The sequence below is a fragment of the Pararge aegeria genome, chromosome 6 (assembly GCF_905163445.1).
Source record: "Pararge aegeria chromosome 6, ilParAegt1.1, whole genome shotgun sequence".
Lineage (NCBI taxonomy): Eukaryota > Metazoa > Arthropoda > Insecta > Lepidoptera > Nymphalidae > Pararge > Pararge aegeria.
Window position 1 is genome coordinate 19032669 of NC_053185.1, and position 16864 is coordinate 19049532.

The following is a 16864-nucleotide window of genomic DNA, read 5'->3' on the forward strand; positions in this document are numbered from 1 at the left end:
AAGCGAGGTTTCAGTTATTGACAATAATATGGATTAATTGTAGTGTAAGTCCACCAACCAGTATTAGAGCTGCGTGGTGGGTGAAATTTGATAGGAGGCCTGTGCCCAGCAGTGCGACATTAACCATTTGATATTAATATTGAGGGAGTTCCAAAGAAAAAAAAAAGCCGATATTTTGTAGCGGCGGCCATCTTACATAGCTCTAAAATCAAAATCGGCTCTGTTAAGACGCTACGATGCCATAGACAGACACACAGTCAGATATTTCAACCTTTTGATTTTAGACCCCGTTGATTTGCGTCGGGAGTTAATAAAAGAAAAACAATATTTATTTAAAACAAATAAGTACGATTAGGAACTGTTCCTCGCTGCGGTGGTTTCGAAGACGTTTTAGATTTTATTTAGTTGTACATAGTTTATTTTAGGTTATTTTTGCGTAAAAATAAAGTCATTCATAGTTTCACATCTTTCCCAGGCACAAGAAAGGCGGAAGCGAGGCGAGGCGGTGGGAAAGTGATATGACGTCAACGATGAGGACCATGTACTTACGGAACAATGCTTGACGACCCGCTGAGGCGTGACGCTTGCACTTGAAACACGGCAAGGTGACACTTTTTATGTATCCAATTTGATTCGGACCGTTGCGGATGGACAAATACAGAGCACAATTATAATAGTTCAAAGAAAATAACCGAGATGCAGAAACCGGTTTCGGTGTAGGCTAATGTCTAAATAAATATCCATTTAATCTAAATCTATCTTCAGATAATAAATTTAACCGAATTATAAAAAAACTGTAGAAGGGTGCATAAGTATATTTCTTAAGGAATCTCTCTGGCAAACCAACTAATTCAAAACATTCTAAATGTTTACGTATGTTAGCAAATCTGCCTTTGTATGTACATTTGGTATGTACAGTTGATAAAAAGGTATTTTCGTTCAGACTGGTCAAAATTATGCATAATCTATGTTCGGTATAAGTTGGAGTAGAAATTCAAAATGACAGGAACCCAGATCAAAAAGGAAGGCCATATATAATAGAGGTACAGAGGAGTACAGACAGAACGGTCAAAGGAAGATTGTAGTTAATTAACAGTGGGATATAAGTTTAGATAGATTGATGTTTGAGTTTATAATGTGTCATATCGTAATTAGATACTTAAACGATTATACGTTGTAAGATATGAATTTACGTCACTTGATTTTAATTTTACATGTGATGTTAGGGCTGTAGCGGATTTCTTTCAGTAAAACTATGGCAATGGTTTACTTAAACACTATTAGCGTTTCTAAAGCCTGTGAAGTAATATTTCAGTTATCATTTCAATCAATCGTTGTTCAATTGTGGTACCTATATATAAAAAACTTTAAATTTCAAATATCAAAATTCATTTATTTCAAGTAGATCCAGTTTATAAGCACTTTTGAACCTTCAAGTCAGTCTGTTCTGTAGTCCACCACGCTGGCCCAGTGCGGATAGGTGGACTCCACGCTCCTTTGAAAACATTATGGAGAACTCTCAGCATGTTAAGCAAGCTAGTGATATTTTTATTTCTTAAAACACAATCAAAATATTACTTGCTTTAACGGTGAATACGACACCATTGCCACTAGGCTATTACCGCTTATCACTTACTTGTAATAACAATCTGTAATCAGCCCATCAAACATCATTGAAGTGGCGTGGTGGGTCTATGCTCTACACCGTCTCTCCTATGAGAGACGAGGTCTGTGCCCAGCAGTGTGACGTTAATAGTTTTATTTATAAGCCAACGTTATATACAATGCCTTAAATCTATTATAAACATAATGATAATATTATAAATACATTGTACATTATACATTGTATAACCCACTTACAGGCTAACAGTTTAACAGTATGTTATATAGACTAAACAGCTTTCGCTGATGCGTATATCTCATTTCTTGTGCTTTTTGATGTTTGTACAGTCCAGTGGCGTGCACTTCATACATGCACAAAAGCACTGCCTACCCTAAAATTGATATATAGCTCGTATAGGAGGAGGATTTTTGCTATTTTATGCAATTTTCCTTCTGTATGAATACCCTGGTAAGAAACCCAGTGCACGCCACTGGTCCAGTATATACTTAAACTGTGCCGCAGTCATTACATCTTCAGGCAAGGTATTCCACATTTGTATAACTCTATTGCTGATAAAGTGTTTGAAAGGATGAGTGCACAACAGTGACAAAGAGCACGTTTTACGAGATTGTTTTCTAATTGCTAGGAACGAATGTTCACCAGAAGGCATACAATACTGTATTTGTACGCCTATTTTAAGTTACAGGCCTGCTAGTTTAACGCCAGTCTTGTGAACTTGAACCATCGCAAGGTGACCGTGACAGTTTTTATGTATTTAATTAGATTCAGGCCGTGTCGGATGGACAAATAACGTTGTTTGCTAGAATCAATAGCTAACAGATGGGAAAATTCAAACTGTTAATAGATAAGAGTTAATCAGGGTTAAGTAACATCACCTTAGAAGCGGTGATAGCGAATTTGGTAGGAGCTCGACTACACTTTAGGGGGGCCGAGTTCGAATCTTAACACGTACCTCTTAAGTTATGTGAGATTCTAGTAATTAAAATACCACTTGCTTCAACGGTGAAGGAAAACATAGAATAGAATAGAAAAACTTTATTGCAACACAACACAATAGGAAAAACACAAGGAAAACTGTAATAGTACTTAGTGCTTGGGTCCAAAGGCGGCCTTATCACTAAAAGTGATCTTTTAAAGGCAACCTGAGCGTACGAAGCCGAAAAAAAAGTGGAAAGTGTGTGGTGCATAAAGGATGTTACAAAAAATAAAATAAACTTGCATTAGCATACATACTACATTTACATATTAAAAACAAAAAAACGATATAAATTGAGGAAACCTGCATTTACTTGTTATGTATGAAGTCCTCCTGTTTTCCTGTGAAAAGAATGAACTTGCACTGTTAATCGGAACCCAATCATCATTTTAACCTATTATCGGCACATTATGGATGGAGTGAGAAGGGTTCAGACCGTAGTCCACCATCCGGCCAAATCCGGATTGGTAGTCTGCACAAACCTTTGAGAACATTATGGTGCTCTCTTAGGCGTGCAGGGTTAAAAAATCACAGAAAACAAAGTGAGGAACACTATTACATTATGTGGCTTAAAACAGACATAACTTAGGGATTCCAAACTGGCTCTTCGAATGTGAAGCCGAAGTCCACCCATATTTCTAAACTAATATCACAATTTTAGGTTAGGTTAGGTTAGATCATAAGGTGCAGTCGCGGTTGTGTGCGAAAGCGTTCCCATGCCACCAAGTGACATGTTGGAACAACACAGTGACAGTGACAACCAACACAGTCGGGTTTTAGCCGGTACGAGTCCGACATAACCACTGTGCCTCCCCGTGGTGCGGTGGTATCCATGAGGATTTCCCCACGAAAAATAAAAAGTAAATGGGGATAAGGTGCAGTGATCGCTTAGTAGTCAAGACATTGATCTAAATCGCCAAGAAAAGATTTAAAGGTGCTTAAATGTTTGGGATGGTCTTACAAGACGAGATGTAGTTCGACGCGAACTAGATGAATTGATTCCACATTTTTATAGGTATAATTGTATATATTGTGAGGGTAATCAGGCAATAAGTACAATCAGGGGCGGTAATGTTATTACTTTATCGGCAATGGATTCGAGTGGTATAATATCTTCCTGATTAGATATAACGACATCCTATGTTTCACGGACCATGGGTTTATCGTGCAAAATTCATCCAAATTATCGGCCAATTTTATTAAGTATTCAGATTTTGTTTGACGGTCGATTGGGGCACTAGGCAGCGACTCTGCTTTCTGAATCCAAGGCTGTGTGTTCGATTCCCACAACTTGAAAATGTTTGTGTGTTGAACATGAATGTTTATCTGTTTATTATAAGTATTTATGTATATTATTCATTAAAATATTTATCAGTAATCTTAGTACCTATAACACATGTTATGCTTTTTGGGGCTAGATGGCGATGTCTATGGTCGTAGTATATTTATTCATTTATTTGCAAAAGTCAGTTTGCATTGCTGAATTTGCGTTTATATGCGAGCTCATTAGTCCCCATATTCAGTAACTCATCTGACAGTTCGTAATGGGTGCCAATCGATCTTTTTATATCAAATATGACAATCACCATCATCACCTCAATCGACTGACGTCCATTTCTCTTTTTTAAACCATCCCAAAGTCCGACTCTGGGACACCTGTTTTGCCAGCAGTTCCTTTCTTGATTTCGTTTGTCCACCTCGTTGGGGTTCGAAGAACACTGCGTTTAACGGTACGAGGTGACAATGTAAGCTACTTGGGACTCTAACGTTCAACGGCTCTCCGAGCTATGTGACCGTCCATTGCCGTTCAATTTCGCGACTCCATTAAACCATGTTCTTTCTACCATCAAACTATGAGGCACTGACAGAATCTGTTACGTAGTTGACACACCATCGACACGTTCGAAGCGCTTCGCTTCTTCCTTTCTGATCCGCACCGCAAAGGCCTGGATGCCCTCCCATCTTCCATATTCCCCGATACCTTTAATTTGGGTACCTTCTAATCAAGAGTGAATAGGCATCTTCTAGGCAACTGCGTCCCATCTTAGGCTGCATCATCACTTACTACATTGCAGTCAAGCAGTTACCTATATATTTAAAAATAAAACTTCATTTCTGATCTCAACATTTCTGATTTGACCACGCAGAAATACTTGAGCATCGCTCAATCGATCGCTCATTATTAGGATAACATCATACAACATTAACAAATAATGCGTTAATACAATTTTTGACTGACTTTTACATCTTTGATTAAAAGTATACTATGGCTTTCTCCTTCTACATATGTGACAAATTCCATTAAGATCACTGCATAAATAACAAACGAGCAAAGAAACAACCAGACATACTTTCGCAATATAAGATCAAATCAATCAATCACTAGGATTAGTTTAAATCATTGATAAAAAGAATTCTGAAGAATCTTTTTGTATTTTTCCAGATGCTTCTTCAAATGCAGTTTACCTTCAGAGCAGCGTTATTATTCCTACTGTGGACACCTGCCCATACAGCAGATGGAAAGGAACTGATTTTCCCCACAGCGTCTTGTCCAATAGGCTTCACATTAATTTACAGAAAAGACAAACTCACCCCGTTCTGCGTAAGAAGAAAAGGTCCTGAAACTTTCGCTGACCTATACAAGGATTGCGTGGGAAATTTATACACATCAAAGTTGTATCAAGATTTAAATATATCGAGACCGGATTATGCTGTGTGGTCGGAGTATAAAACCTTGTATCCAGGCGGAGTTTTCTTCGACTGGTCCCACACGTACAGTATGGGAGATCAGCTAATAACAGAAGATGGCGTAGCTTTGGATCCTGGGCTGGACATAGATGGAGATTTGTGTGTTGTTATCGATCCAGTTAGTAATTACACCGCGGTGAAATGCAATACGAAGCATTACAGGTATTGCGTTGTAAAACCTTACGTGTACAAGGAGAGTATGACGAAAAAAGGTTGTGAAGGGCTGAAGGAGTCTTATAGATTTTGGAGCCCAGTATCTACTTGCTTAACGGTACTGAATGGTGTGGGCGGAGGAGCTGTCCGTGCGACTTGGAACCAGGCAAGGGAGCTTTGTGGCAAAAAGGGGGGATATCTATTGAGTCATGGATGGCGATATTCAAACTATAGGGAGTTTCGTTATACAAACCATACTAATCACACGTATCCACTCGGAATGGTTATGAGAACTGATTACTCTTCGTTGAGGTACGACGCGATGACTGATCATTCAGAGGTAATTACTTTTTTATGTATATGACGTAATGTAATATTTTTAAACGTACTTGACTAAATTGTTGCTTGAGTGCCCCGTTGGTATATATAGCATTCGATTTGAGATCACACGGTTCGGGGTTCCATTATACACTTATTTTTTTTCCTAATTGCGTTCATCATTGATTATTTCGGTTTATTTAAAGGAACTCTATTATTCCCGGGATAAAATGTATCCTATGACCGTCCCCGGAATGCAAATTATCTATATGTAAAATTTCGTCAAAGTTGGTTGTGCGGTAAAGCTATGCATCGGTAACAAAGTCTGCTATTCCCGGACGCTACTTGGGTGCCAAATTTCATCAAGAGTGGTGTTCGAGCTGAATATAAGTAACAAACAAACATACAAATAAACGGACACACTTTCGCGTTTATCAAATTATAATGGATAAAGGAAAAAAAAATTAAAGTAAGATAACACAATTGTAAATTAAGAAAAGTCTCATATACAGATACTTGTCAGACATCAAATTGCAATAATTAAATATTTTTAATTCGGCTCCACCTTAGTAGATTCAGCATTCCGGTGGTACTTCTCAGCAAGACAAACAAACACTCAAATTCTTAAAAGAGCCTGTCAAGAGGCCTGTTTAAAAAAAAAAAATATTTCAATTGGTGCCCTTAACCACCTTTACAAATAAAATTCATATCGATAACAATCTAACTAGGATAACCAGTTTATTATTTTCATAATTTGTATAATTTTAATTAAAAAAAAAAAACTATTTTTTTATTAATATTATTTAGATTTTTTAATTTTTTTAATCTCAACAATCTTAAATTCATAAAAAATCATTATTAGAAATTTATAAAAAAAACATCCACTTCTAAGCTTGCGAGGCTTTGGAATGCCCAAGCAACTGGCGGTCAGGGCTCCAGTGTGAGGAACCTCCTCACAATAAGAGCAGGATACTTACTTTATCCGACAACCAAGCGAAAGCTTCTTAAGATGTTGGTCGAAGCTTTTCGCGAGAAGACTGAGCGATTATTATTATATTACTAAAATTACTTATTATGGTTATTAGATCCCAATATCAGAGTGGAACTTTGGAGACACGATAAACAGCACAGACACGTTCCTCGGAGCCCTGCGCAGTAACTTTTGGCATCTCGTGAATGGCTCTTACTTATTTTATGACGTCATATGCGAGCGTTCCGTTGAAATCAAAGATGTCAGTCTGGAAGTTACAATAGACGCGTAAGTAATCATTAATTACTAACCTACCCAGCCACCAGGTGCACTGAGCTTCCTACCAGGGTATGCATACAGCAGCGCAATTGCATAAAGCGGCAAATATCCTCCTCTTATACCAGTACCTCTGACGGCCGATTGGCGCAGTTTGCAGCGACCCTGCTTTCTGAGTCCAAGGCCGTGGGTTCGATTCCCACTACTGGAAAATGTTTGTGTGATGAGCGTGAATATTTTTCAGTGTCTGGGTGTTTATATGTATATACTAAGTATTTATGTATATTACTCACAAAAATATTCATCAGTCATCTTAGTACCCATAACACAAGCTACGCTTACTTTGGGGCTAGGTGGCGATGTGTGTATTGTCGTAGTATATTTATTATTATTTATTAGTAATATGTAGTCACAGTTACAGTTATATGTATGAAGTGCACGCCACTGCCAGCCACGGTTGATCTTTTGTCTGCGTTTAGCTTGCTTGGTATGAAAAACTAGCTAAGTTCTCTGCTCAACCGTGCAATACGTATTACTATTATATATCCATTATATAGCCCACAAATCTGCTTTGGTGCAGCTGTGAAAATTCTGAAATTTTAAATTCCCAAATTTCCCCATGCCAGGATTCGAAACGGGACCTCCTATTTAAATTCACAGCGCTCACCGTTGCGCCAGGGAGGTCGACAAAAATTACATCTATATGATGGTGATATAAAAGAAAGTTGTGCCATTTATAACTCAAGAACGGCTGGACCAATTTTTATGATATTTGATTTTTTAGATTCCTCTTAGACCGGAATAGGATAATAAGTATTAAAATATAACATTAATAAAATGCGCGGTACGAAGTTCGCCGGGACAGCTAGTTTCTTAATATTATTTATTATATATATTGTTTCTTATTATTCTTGTAAAGAAGTGAGCTCACCTCGTTGGTCTAGTGGTTAACATATTCAACTACAGATCACAATTTCGATTGGAAATTCTATCAAGAAATTCTTAGTACCAGCACGAAGTCTGGAAATTGGCCTTGCTTGCAAGTTTAGCTCGCACGACTAGGCTGTCCTGCGCCTGATCTCATTGCGGTCGCGTTGGAGCCGCCGGCCCAACGGACTATGAGTGTGAGGGAATAGGGAGTACACCTGTGATTCGCATATATAATATGATCCTCGTAGTTCTAAATCACACTAGAGAATGACCATTGCGGCAAGGCAAACTTTTTTTATAGGTCTTAAATGTTGTTAATATATTTCTTAATATTTCCTCAAGAGAAGTAAATATCAAGTTTATCCAGCGATATCATTGTATTAACAACTGCAATTGTTCCATTGTGTGTTAACATTGAGACCAGAAATAATTTCGTAATGTATTGTTCATTATGAAATTATTATCATTGTATGCCAATACAGATGTAATGTTATCTGCAGAATCATAGTGACATAATACCCAACGCTACCTTTAAGTGTTGCGACACGATTTTAAAATATAGTAGCTCGTATCAAGTACTTGTATTGAGTTTCTGTAGGGCGAAAATGTGCACCAGGATATAATATCTCTGCCTATTTTCTCGCATTGACTCTTAGAAAAAAGACCGGTAAATGGAAGGCATAAAATTTTATCGTGACGCGAATGCTATCACATAAAATACCCGTGTAAGGGTTTGGTCACATTTGTCATCATCGATTCGTGTTTAGCTCGATTTTTTTCTGTTGCATACTTTAAAAAAAAAAAACGTTTATTTCGTTTCTTACATTGTAAATGATACATGTTGTGGAGACCTCCTTGTAAGCATCAAAATACCTGTGTCAGGAGGCCTCGCTCTTCCATAGCAAAGCAGGTACATTTTCAGTGGCACGCCGAAACATTTGTATATATTAAACATTAGCTAGTTTATCAAAAAATTGCAAGCTTCGTTTTGTGGAAAGCATGTATAAATTGTGGCTTCCCTTGTTATTTTATATAAGATAAGAAAGGATACAAGAAGATTTAATACAAAATAAGAAAGGAAAAGAAAAGATAAAGGAAAAGAGATACGAAAGTTTTCAATAGATAAAATGCGAATCGATGCTGACTAATGTGTTTTTACTCATGTAATGTCGTGTCCCGTACAACTACGTTTATTTTAATGGCCATTTTTAAGAGACATTAAAAATGTATAAAAGGTTTATTATTGGTAACGAAACTCTATATCTCCTATACGGGTTATATATAAATTGTAGGGTATGCAGTGCTTTCGTGCATGTATGAAGTGCACGCCACTGGTTATACTCCCTTAGTTGCCAAAGAACTTTATTCCGGTCTGCCGTCAACAGGCAGAGGACACACCTAGCATGTTATATTTTGTTTTGTCTCCGCAATACAGGCCACTTAGTATGGAGACCAACGGCAAAAATTCGTTAATGACTAATAAATAATTTTTATTTATTTATCTCTATTTAATAATTGAGTGACTTTATAAAGAAGTAACAACTTTAATTAAATGTTTTATTTTATTGATAGCTTGGTTTCCGTTACCAAATTTTGTCTGTTGCTCAGCGGGCTTTATCTAATGAACTCGAATAAATAGATAATTGAATTGTTGACAAAATGCACATTTTTATACAGGAAACGTGTTTTTATTCCATCGCAAAAAATTAATACCACTGTTTCATAACGTTCAATCATTCATCACTTCACACATAATTCAAACTCGCACTAAGCCGATTTCTTGATAAGTCGTAGTTGGATACAAAAGGTAATTGAACAACAGACCCTAAAACAATTGTCAAGAGACATTTTAATAGAACGAGATGTCTCATTTTTAAATGACTTTTCACTTTTACATCGATATCTGCCTATAATTTTTCATGACACTTGCTATTTCTACGATGACTATGACAACACGATCGTGTTATAAGTATTTCTCCTTATTCTTATTCTTTGATTTTTTATTTTTAGAGAAAACAAACTCACGCTTGCCGTAAACGATTCTCTCGACAAAGACGACATATATTGTTTCACTGACTCCGTATATTACTATCCGGTTAAAGTGAAAAAGGAACGAGTCGGCGACAGTAACGTTTACGTCCTTAAACCGAAGCAAGATGGCTATTACTGGTGCACGCATGTAAACACGAAAAAATTCAAGGTCAACGAATCGAAAAAAGTATTGTTCATACGAGAAAAGGTTTCCCTTGTAAATTTTTACGCGATCAAACTGAAATACTCGAAGATGTATACTCTACAAGAGTTGGACAAACTGAGTAGTATTTTAGAACTTAGATTGAAGGAATACATCTATCTAAGAACAAAATACGAAAGCGTTTACGGTGATGTAGATACGAATGTAACTGAGCAAGTATTAAGAGGCTTTCAGAGCACTAACTACGGCTTGGATTGGAAGGAGAATACGGTTATTGTGAGGATGAAGATAAAGAGATTGTATTTAGATAAAACTTCAGTGTTGATGCATGTGGAACTACACCCTGATATGAAGCCAGTGACACCAGGAGTTTGGGATGATGTTGAGATTTTGTTCATGAAGCCAGTGCTTTACTGCAAAGGTTTTGATTCCGTACCGCAGCTTTCTTTGGGTAAGAGATTATTTTTACTTTTTAAAAACGACTGAGACACCATTTTGATAAGTGTGAGATTTTCTACCTATGTTAACTTATTCGATCGCGTAAAAATTAACTACGATTTATATGGTATCGAAATCTTGCTCCTTCGATACTATATGCATCGTAGTTACATTTTTATAAATAATGAAATGTATGAAGAAAATCTCTCATTCATAATTATATAAATGTTGAATTAATAACCTCCCTCATTTTAAGTCGGTTAAACTATAATTTGCGTTACCTGTGATGCAGAAGTACTGAGATTATAGTAATGTTTATGATCATGGTGATTAGGTTAATTTTTAGAACTCTATAATGGCTATAGCATGAACTAAAAGCTTAAAAAGAATGCTGTAGCCGTTCTCCAATAGGGTAAAGTGAAACTTATGGACCTCTTGAATTAATAAAGTGAGTCAAAAATGTATTGCGATGATTAATCCACTATCTATCTCATTTGACAAAGAGCAAGGGTTAAATGCTCGACGTAATTTGATGATAATTTCATTTCGAACAAAACCTTGAACGTGACTACATAGGGCCACTGCTCATTGTGATTGCTCGTCGCCGTGACCTATTGTCGCCAAGTAGAGTGTATTAGCATATTTTTTCCCTCCACTATAAGTTAGCCTTTGACTGCAATCTCACCTGGTAGTAAGTGATGATTATGGAGTATCTGAGTCATACCCCTAATCAGTTTCTATGCGACTATGCGACACTAAATTGCTTAGCGGCTCGTCTTTGTCCGTGCGAAGATATATGGAATATCGCTCACTGTAGGTACGTGGCAACAACAAATAGTTCCAGCAACCGACGACTCTAGGATGCGCGGGCACAAATCACAGCAAATTCTTTATAATTCATTTAAGAAATGAATACGTTTTGTCACCCAGCGTCATTTTAAAGTGGGCGACATTGATAAAAAGTTGCGGCGACATAAACTCAGTCTGCAGCGGCCCTTAGGGGATTCAAGTGATTTACGCGAGGCTGGGGTGAATTTACTTGTATTGTGTTTGAACTTATCGTAGTCAGGATATTATAATTTTCTCATCATTATCAACCCAATGCTGGCCCCCATGGTTTGCTGCATTCACGAATGAATGGGTTTAGGGCATAGTTCACCGTACTGACCAACTGTGGATTGTTCGACTTCACACGACTTTGAGATAACTGTTTCCTCACGATGTTAAATGACCGTTAAAGCATATTAATATTTAATTAATTAAAACGTACATAGGTACTGGATTGCGGGTCTACTGTCATCCTGGATATAGCATAGCATTGTTTGATGATGCATAAAATTCACATTACCAAATGTTAAAAATTTGAAAACATTATAATAGTTAATAATGAGGAATTGAATCTGGTGGATACGAAAGAGATTTTGGGAATAACGTTAGATGCTAAACTGCTAAACTTCAATGGGTGCCTTAATGTAAATAATTTATCGAACAGGTTTAGTTCTGGTGGTCTTCACACGCCTGTCAAAATCTCTGTATTCTCTTAACGATAAACCAAGTGATAATAAATTGTTTATATCAAAAACGCAATTAAGTCTGAAAAATATTGGATAGAAGCAGTTGTTATTTTGCGGAAATCCATGAAATATTATGAAAATTTAGCTTAAATTGCTATACTTCGCGAAAATCAGGAGAATCGGTATGTAACTTAGTTGTTAAAGGTCTTAACAATTATTCATTGTAAAGTCAACATCTCATGAGGATGCTCCGGTTTCGGAGCGAAACGTGCGTAGAGGGTACATTGCCGAAGATCCGTCTGGTGTGGAGTATAAGGATTGAAGAAATTATAAATTACGCCATACAGATTCTCCTGCTTTTCGCAGAGTATAGCAAATTCAGCTTAATTTTCATTATAACTCAGAAAAGTTAAAGGTGTGGCTGAGGAGTGCTTGGAATCTATTCCTCAGCGCTGGGTTCCGCCGAAATACTAGTCTATCACTACTTTTTGTTGTACAGGTCAGTCTAAAAAGTCAGTTGGCTGTCGCACCCATACATGTGTGGGTGACTTCAACGAGGGTGTACAATGGGTGACCACAGCCACAGCAGACTGTTCCACTCGGTCACCAGTTGCGATCGACAGATCTCTGGAGTTCATGCCTGCATCCAATCCAAGCAATGAAACGGTTAGTAGCGCTTTAGGCTTATTTTTGAAGTTGGAACGATTTTTAAGACGGTTTTTACTAAAATACCTAATTATTTTAACTTGCATACATCTAGCTTCTTTTTGGCTTTTCTGAAAATTTCTGATCCATTGTCAATTGAATCGGAGGCATCCCCTCTCGAGAGTAGCATTTCAATTTCACACTTTTGTAATCGTGTACCACCCTTATACTCTATGAAATTCGAATCTAAACAAACGTTATGTGACGTCAATATTGGTGCTTAGTGTAGTAGTTATATTGACGTCATAAAATGTATTATGAGTTTGTACAGAGTATTGAAGATATATTTGTACGACGCGTACTTATATGATGGTCGCATTACATTTGACATTTTGATAGGAAGAGGGATGAATTATCTCGTTTTTGGATCAGAATTTTCTTTGTAAAGTATTTTTAATTATTTGCCATCATATTTTCAACTTTAATACCACATAATTAGGAACATACGAAATCCTCAGTCAGCCAGTATTTTATGCAGCGCATTGTGTCCAAAAAAGTGAAATGGCCCCACGTCTCACTTCATACCCGCGGAATGTTGCTGGATCACAAACTTTTCCCATTTTCCCAATTTATTGTAAACATTTAGAACATTTAAACATATAATTACTGCCAACTGCTAAACGGAATGAGGTGAAGTAACCGCCTGTTCGAGAAACACTACTAAAGTGGAGTGGTTTTTGACGCTGTTAAATATTGAATATTAAACGTGTACACGGTTTCTGTGTGTTCTTAATTCTTATCATAATAATATTAATAACTCATAAAAATACATTCACTATTTTAATATTTTCTTTTTATAATACGTACCTACTTAATAAATAACAGAGATCATTGCATGAATTCATTGACTAATGCCTAACCAATTATTGTAGACATCCGAAAATAGCGACAGCTCAGACGAGGATTCTCTGCTAGAAACCACATCAACCTATGATAAGAAAAAAACATCAACTACAAGTAAACCTACTGTTACTCTACCTGAAATAACCACTCATATCGTACCAACGGAAGTTTCTACAGTTAACACGCCTACAGAAGTTTCTACTGTTGATGGTCCTGGAATAGTTGAATCCACTACATACTTAGAAGTTAATGGGACAACAGAGTACGACACCACTACGATTAGTACTACTGTGTTTCCACCTACTACAGTAGCTACTTCAACTAGACCGGTAACTTGAAATTTCTTGCTTCTGCATGTGCCGTATTTCATTTGTTTTTATCTAAAACTAGATTTTGAGTTTAAACAGCTGGTTGGCACGGTGGGCAGCGACCCTGCTTTCTGCGTCCGAGACCGTGGGCTCGATTCCTATAGCTGGGAAAATGTTTGTGATGAACATAATTGTTTTTCAGTGTCTAGGTTTTTATCTGTATACTAAGAGTATTTATGTGTCTTTTATTAATAAAAATATTAATTAGCTATCTTAATTACCTTTAACACAAGCTCCAACCAGGTTGCTCTTGTAATAATTTGAAATGACATTGTGAGATGGTGATAACAAATAAAAACAAAAAGCACCCGGCTAAGTTTGTTGTGGGCTTCTTCTTAGACCAGGACGCGTTTGGAACCCTCGTAGCTTTAGTTTTAAGTTTACGAATGTGGTTATCGCCATCATCTCACTACCGTGTAATTCTTTTGTGCGCATCAAAAGTGCCACCTATGGGCCTACTTGAATAAAGATATTTTTGACGTCAGTAGTTGTAGAGCTTTTTGTGACAGAGCTCGTCCGGGGAAATACTATCGCTATGCTTAATGCTGCCGCTAAGCAGCATTGTTGCAATGCTGTGTTCCGGTCAGAAGGGCGTGGTTGCCGGTGTAATTACAGGCACATGAGACTTAACACCTACGCCTCAAATTGATGGTCGAAGGATGTTGCAGGATGCACTCCTTTCACGCCCTGTAAAGTGTTGCTCTGTTTACAGGCGACGGTTTTTGACTGTATGTCAATTATTACTATAAAAAAAAATTGGTTGTCTGTAAAGTCGGCTTACTGAGGATAGTTGAACGTGACAACGTCGTAAGAAAATACTGATGGAATGGTTGCATTTTTCAAAAGAAAATTTTAATTTTATTTGTTTGATAGATATTATCGTTGCTATAAACAATCGACACCACATTCACTTTTCACTGCACTTCATCCTTGCCGAAAACATGTAAATGTATTATTGTATAGAAGCTGTCCACGCGGACGTATCGCTCACTCAAGTAGGAGAGAGACAGATGTCGAACGCGGAGGCCGACTGTGCCTCTTTGTCGCTCGTTCCGCGCTCTCGCTTGCACTTCAAGCCTTGAATGGAACGCCTCAGAGCGAGGTAACGCCGCATACGTCATGTTTTTTCGTGCGTGCAGCCGGCTCCATCGATTTATAAGACGTTGTCACGTCAAAAAGCACTACAAGTTAGCCCTCGAATGAAATCTCACTTGGTGGTGATGCTTCAAAAGCCTTCCACTACATCAGACCAGAGAAAATTCGGAAATTTGGAACTTCGGGATATATACAACGTGTAAATGGAAACTGAAATATTTCACAGGCTTTAGAGGTACATTATGAGACTGAGACTTATCTGTGAAATCGCAAACCTAGTTTTTACTGAAAGAAATCAGATAAAGTCCTAACATCACATGCAAAATTAAAATCATGTGACTCCTGTCACTTTTATTACGTACGCGTCATGTAGTGTAGGTATTATGTGAGTGCCGCTCTTTTATCTTCAATCGGGTCGTCATATAACTACTTAGAATGTTTCGAATTCGTTAGTGTGAAAAAATAAATTTGTTTCTTTTCATTTAATATTTTCCTTCAATATTATTTCTTAATTCTGTTACACGTTGTATATATGGTGTGGTGACGACATACTGTAAATAGAGTTGTCACCCCCCTTTCTCTTTCTACGAGCATAGAGATAGTTAAAAGGAGGGAACGTAACATATGCTACTTTTTATCCCAAAAAACAAATGGTTCGCAACGCGGACAGCTTGTAATGTTATGATCATCAGCATCATCATATTACCCATTAACGGCCCATTACAGAGCACGGGTCTCCTCCCACAATGAGAAGGGTTTAGGCCGTAGTCCACCACGCTGGCCCAGTGCGGATTGGTGTAATATTATGATCCATATTATTTCCTGTTATAAAATATTAAATAGTTTTTAATTTAAGAAATTGTATTTCACAGCCAGAGGAACAGCTGGACCAAGTGTTGAGTGACCTTGATAACCTGATCAACGGATCTACTCCAATCACAGTGGACGATATAGGGGATGTATTCAATCAGGTATTTGTTACATTTCAAACGAAATTCTTGTTCTTTTGCTTGTTGATTTTGTATATATATATGTTAAAAGTAGTTATTCGTAAAAAATATTCATCACTCATAATACCCTTCCTTCCTTTGGGCCTAGATGGTGATGTGTGTATTGTCGTAGTATATATATTTATATTTATTAAAAGGGTGATTAAGTATTTCACAGGCTTGTGACAGGCGTAAATCTCGCGACCCTCGCAGTCAAACGTCACTTTTGCATCCGTTACGTACGCCTGTCGCAAGCTTGTCGTGAGGTACGTAGTGCCGACCAAAAGTGACTCTCTTAGTGTAGTAGTAAATAGCTCTAACGTAATTCACGTGTCTTAAGTAAAAACGCATGAAGCTGATGATCACTCTATGTATTTAGAGATTATCGTTTTTCACGTGGAAACTTAAAGCACGTATGTTTAACTAACGCAATTATTACTTACAGGTTGATGATCTATTCGAACTTCACGATAGCTTGGAAATTCCTGGCCGGCTATTACATCTTCTAGATAATTTGGGTTCTGCCATAGAACTGAACGGGTCGAGAAGCGCAACAGCTGTGCGGAATAATATCGCTCTATTACTGGCCGATGCTGAGCCAAGCCATCCCGTAAGAGGCATGAAGATAGCCACAAGAGACAATGACGCGTTCACTGACGACGCTTTTGAAATTATCTCAGGTAATATTTTTCTCCAGGACGAAGAGGCGTTTCCGTGAAAAGC

The 16864-nt window shown here is 37.4% G+C and overlaps 1 protein-coding gene across 3 annotated transcripts in view; it reads left to right on the forward strand.

Annotated features, from left to right (window-relative positions):
* The window catches only part of LOC120624495, a 44759-nt gene that overhangs the window by 24575 nt on the left and 3320 nt on the right, over positions 1 to 16864 (forward strand). For 2 of the 3 annotated variants that reach the window (XM_039891075.1, XM_039891077.1), the window contains 8 exons: positions 476 to 605; positions 5044 to 5841; positions 6905 to 7077; positions 10006 to 10640; positions 12641 to 12807; positions 13719 to 14018; positions 16025 to 16123; positions 16587 to 16821. In XM_039891075.1, coding sequence (XP_039747009.1) covers positions 5044 to 5841; positions 6905 to 7077; positions 10006 to 10640; positions 12641 to 12807; positions 13719 to 14018; positions 16025 to 16123; positions 16587 to 16821 — 2407 coding nt within the window. In that variant the 5' untranslated portion in view covers positions 476 to 605. The remainder of the gene's footprint in view (positions 1 to 475; positions 606 to 5043; positions 5842 to 6904; positions 7078 to 10005; positions 10641 to 12640; positions 12808 to 13718; positions 14019 to 16024; positions 16124 to 16586; positions 16822 to 16864) is intronic. The other variant, XM_039891078.1, reaches the window with a different exon arrangement.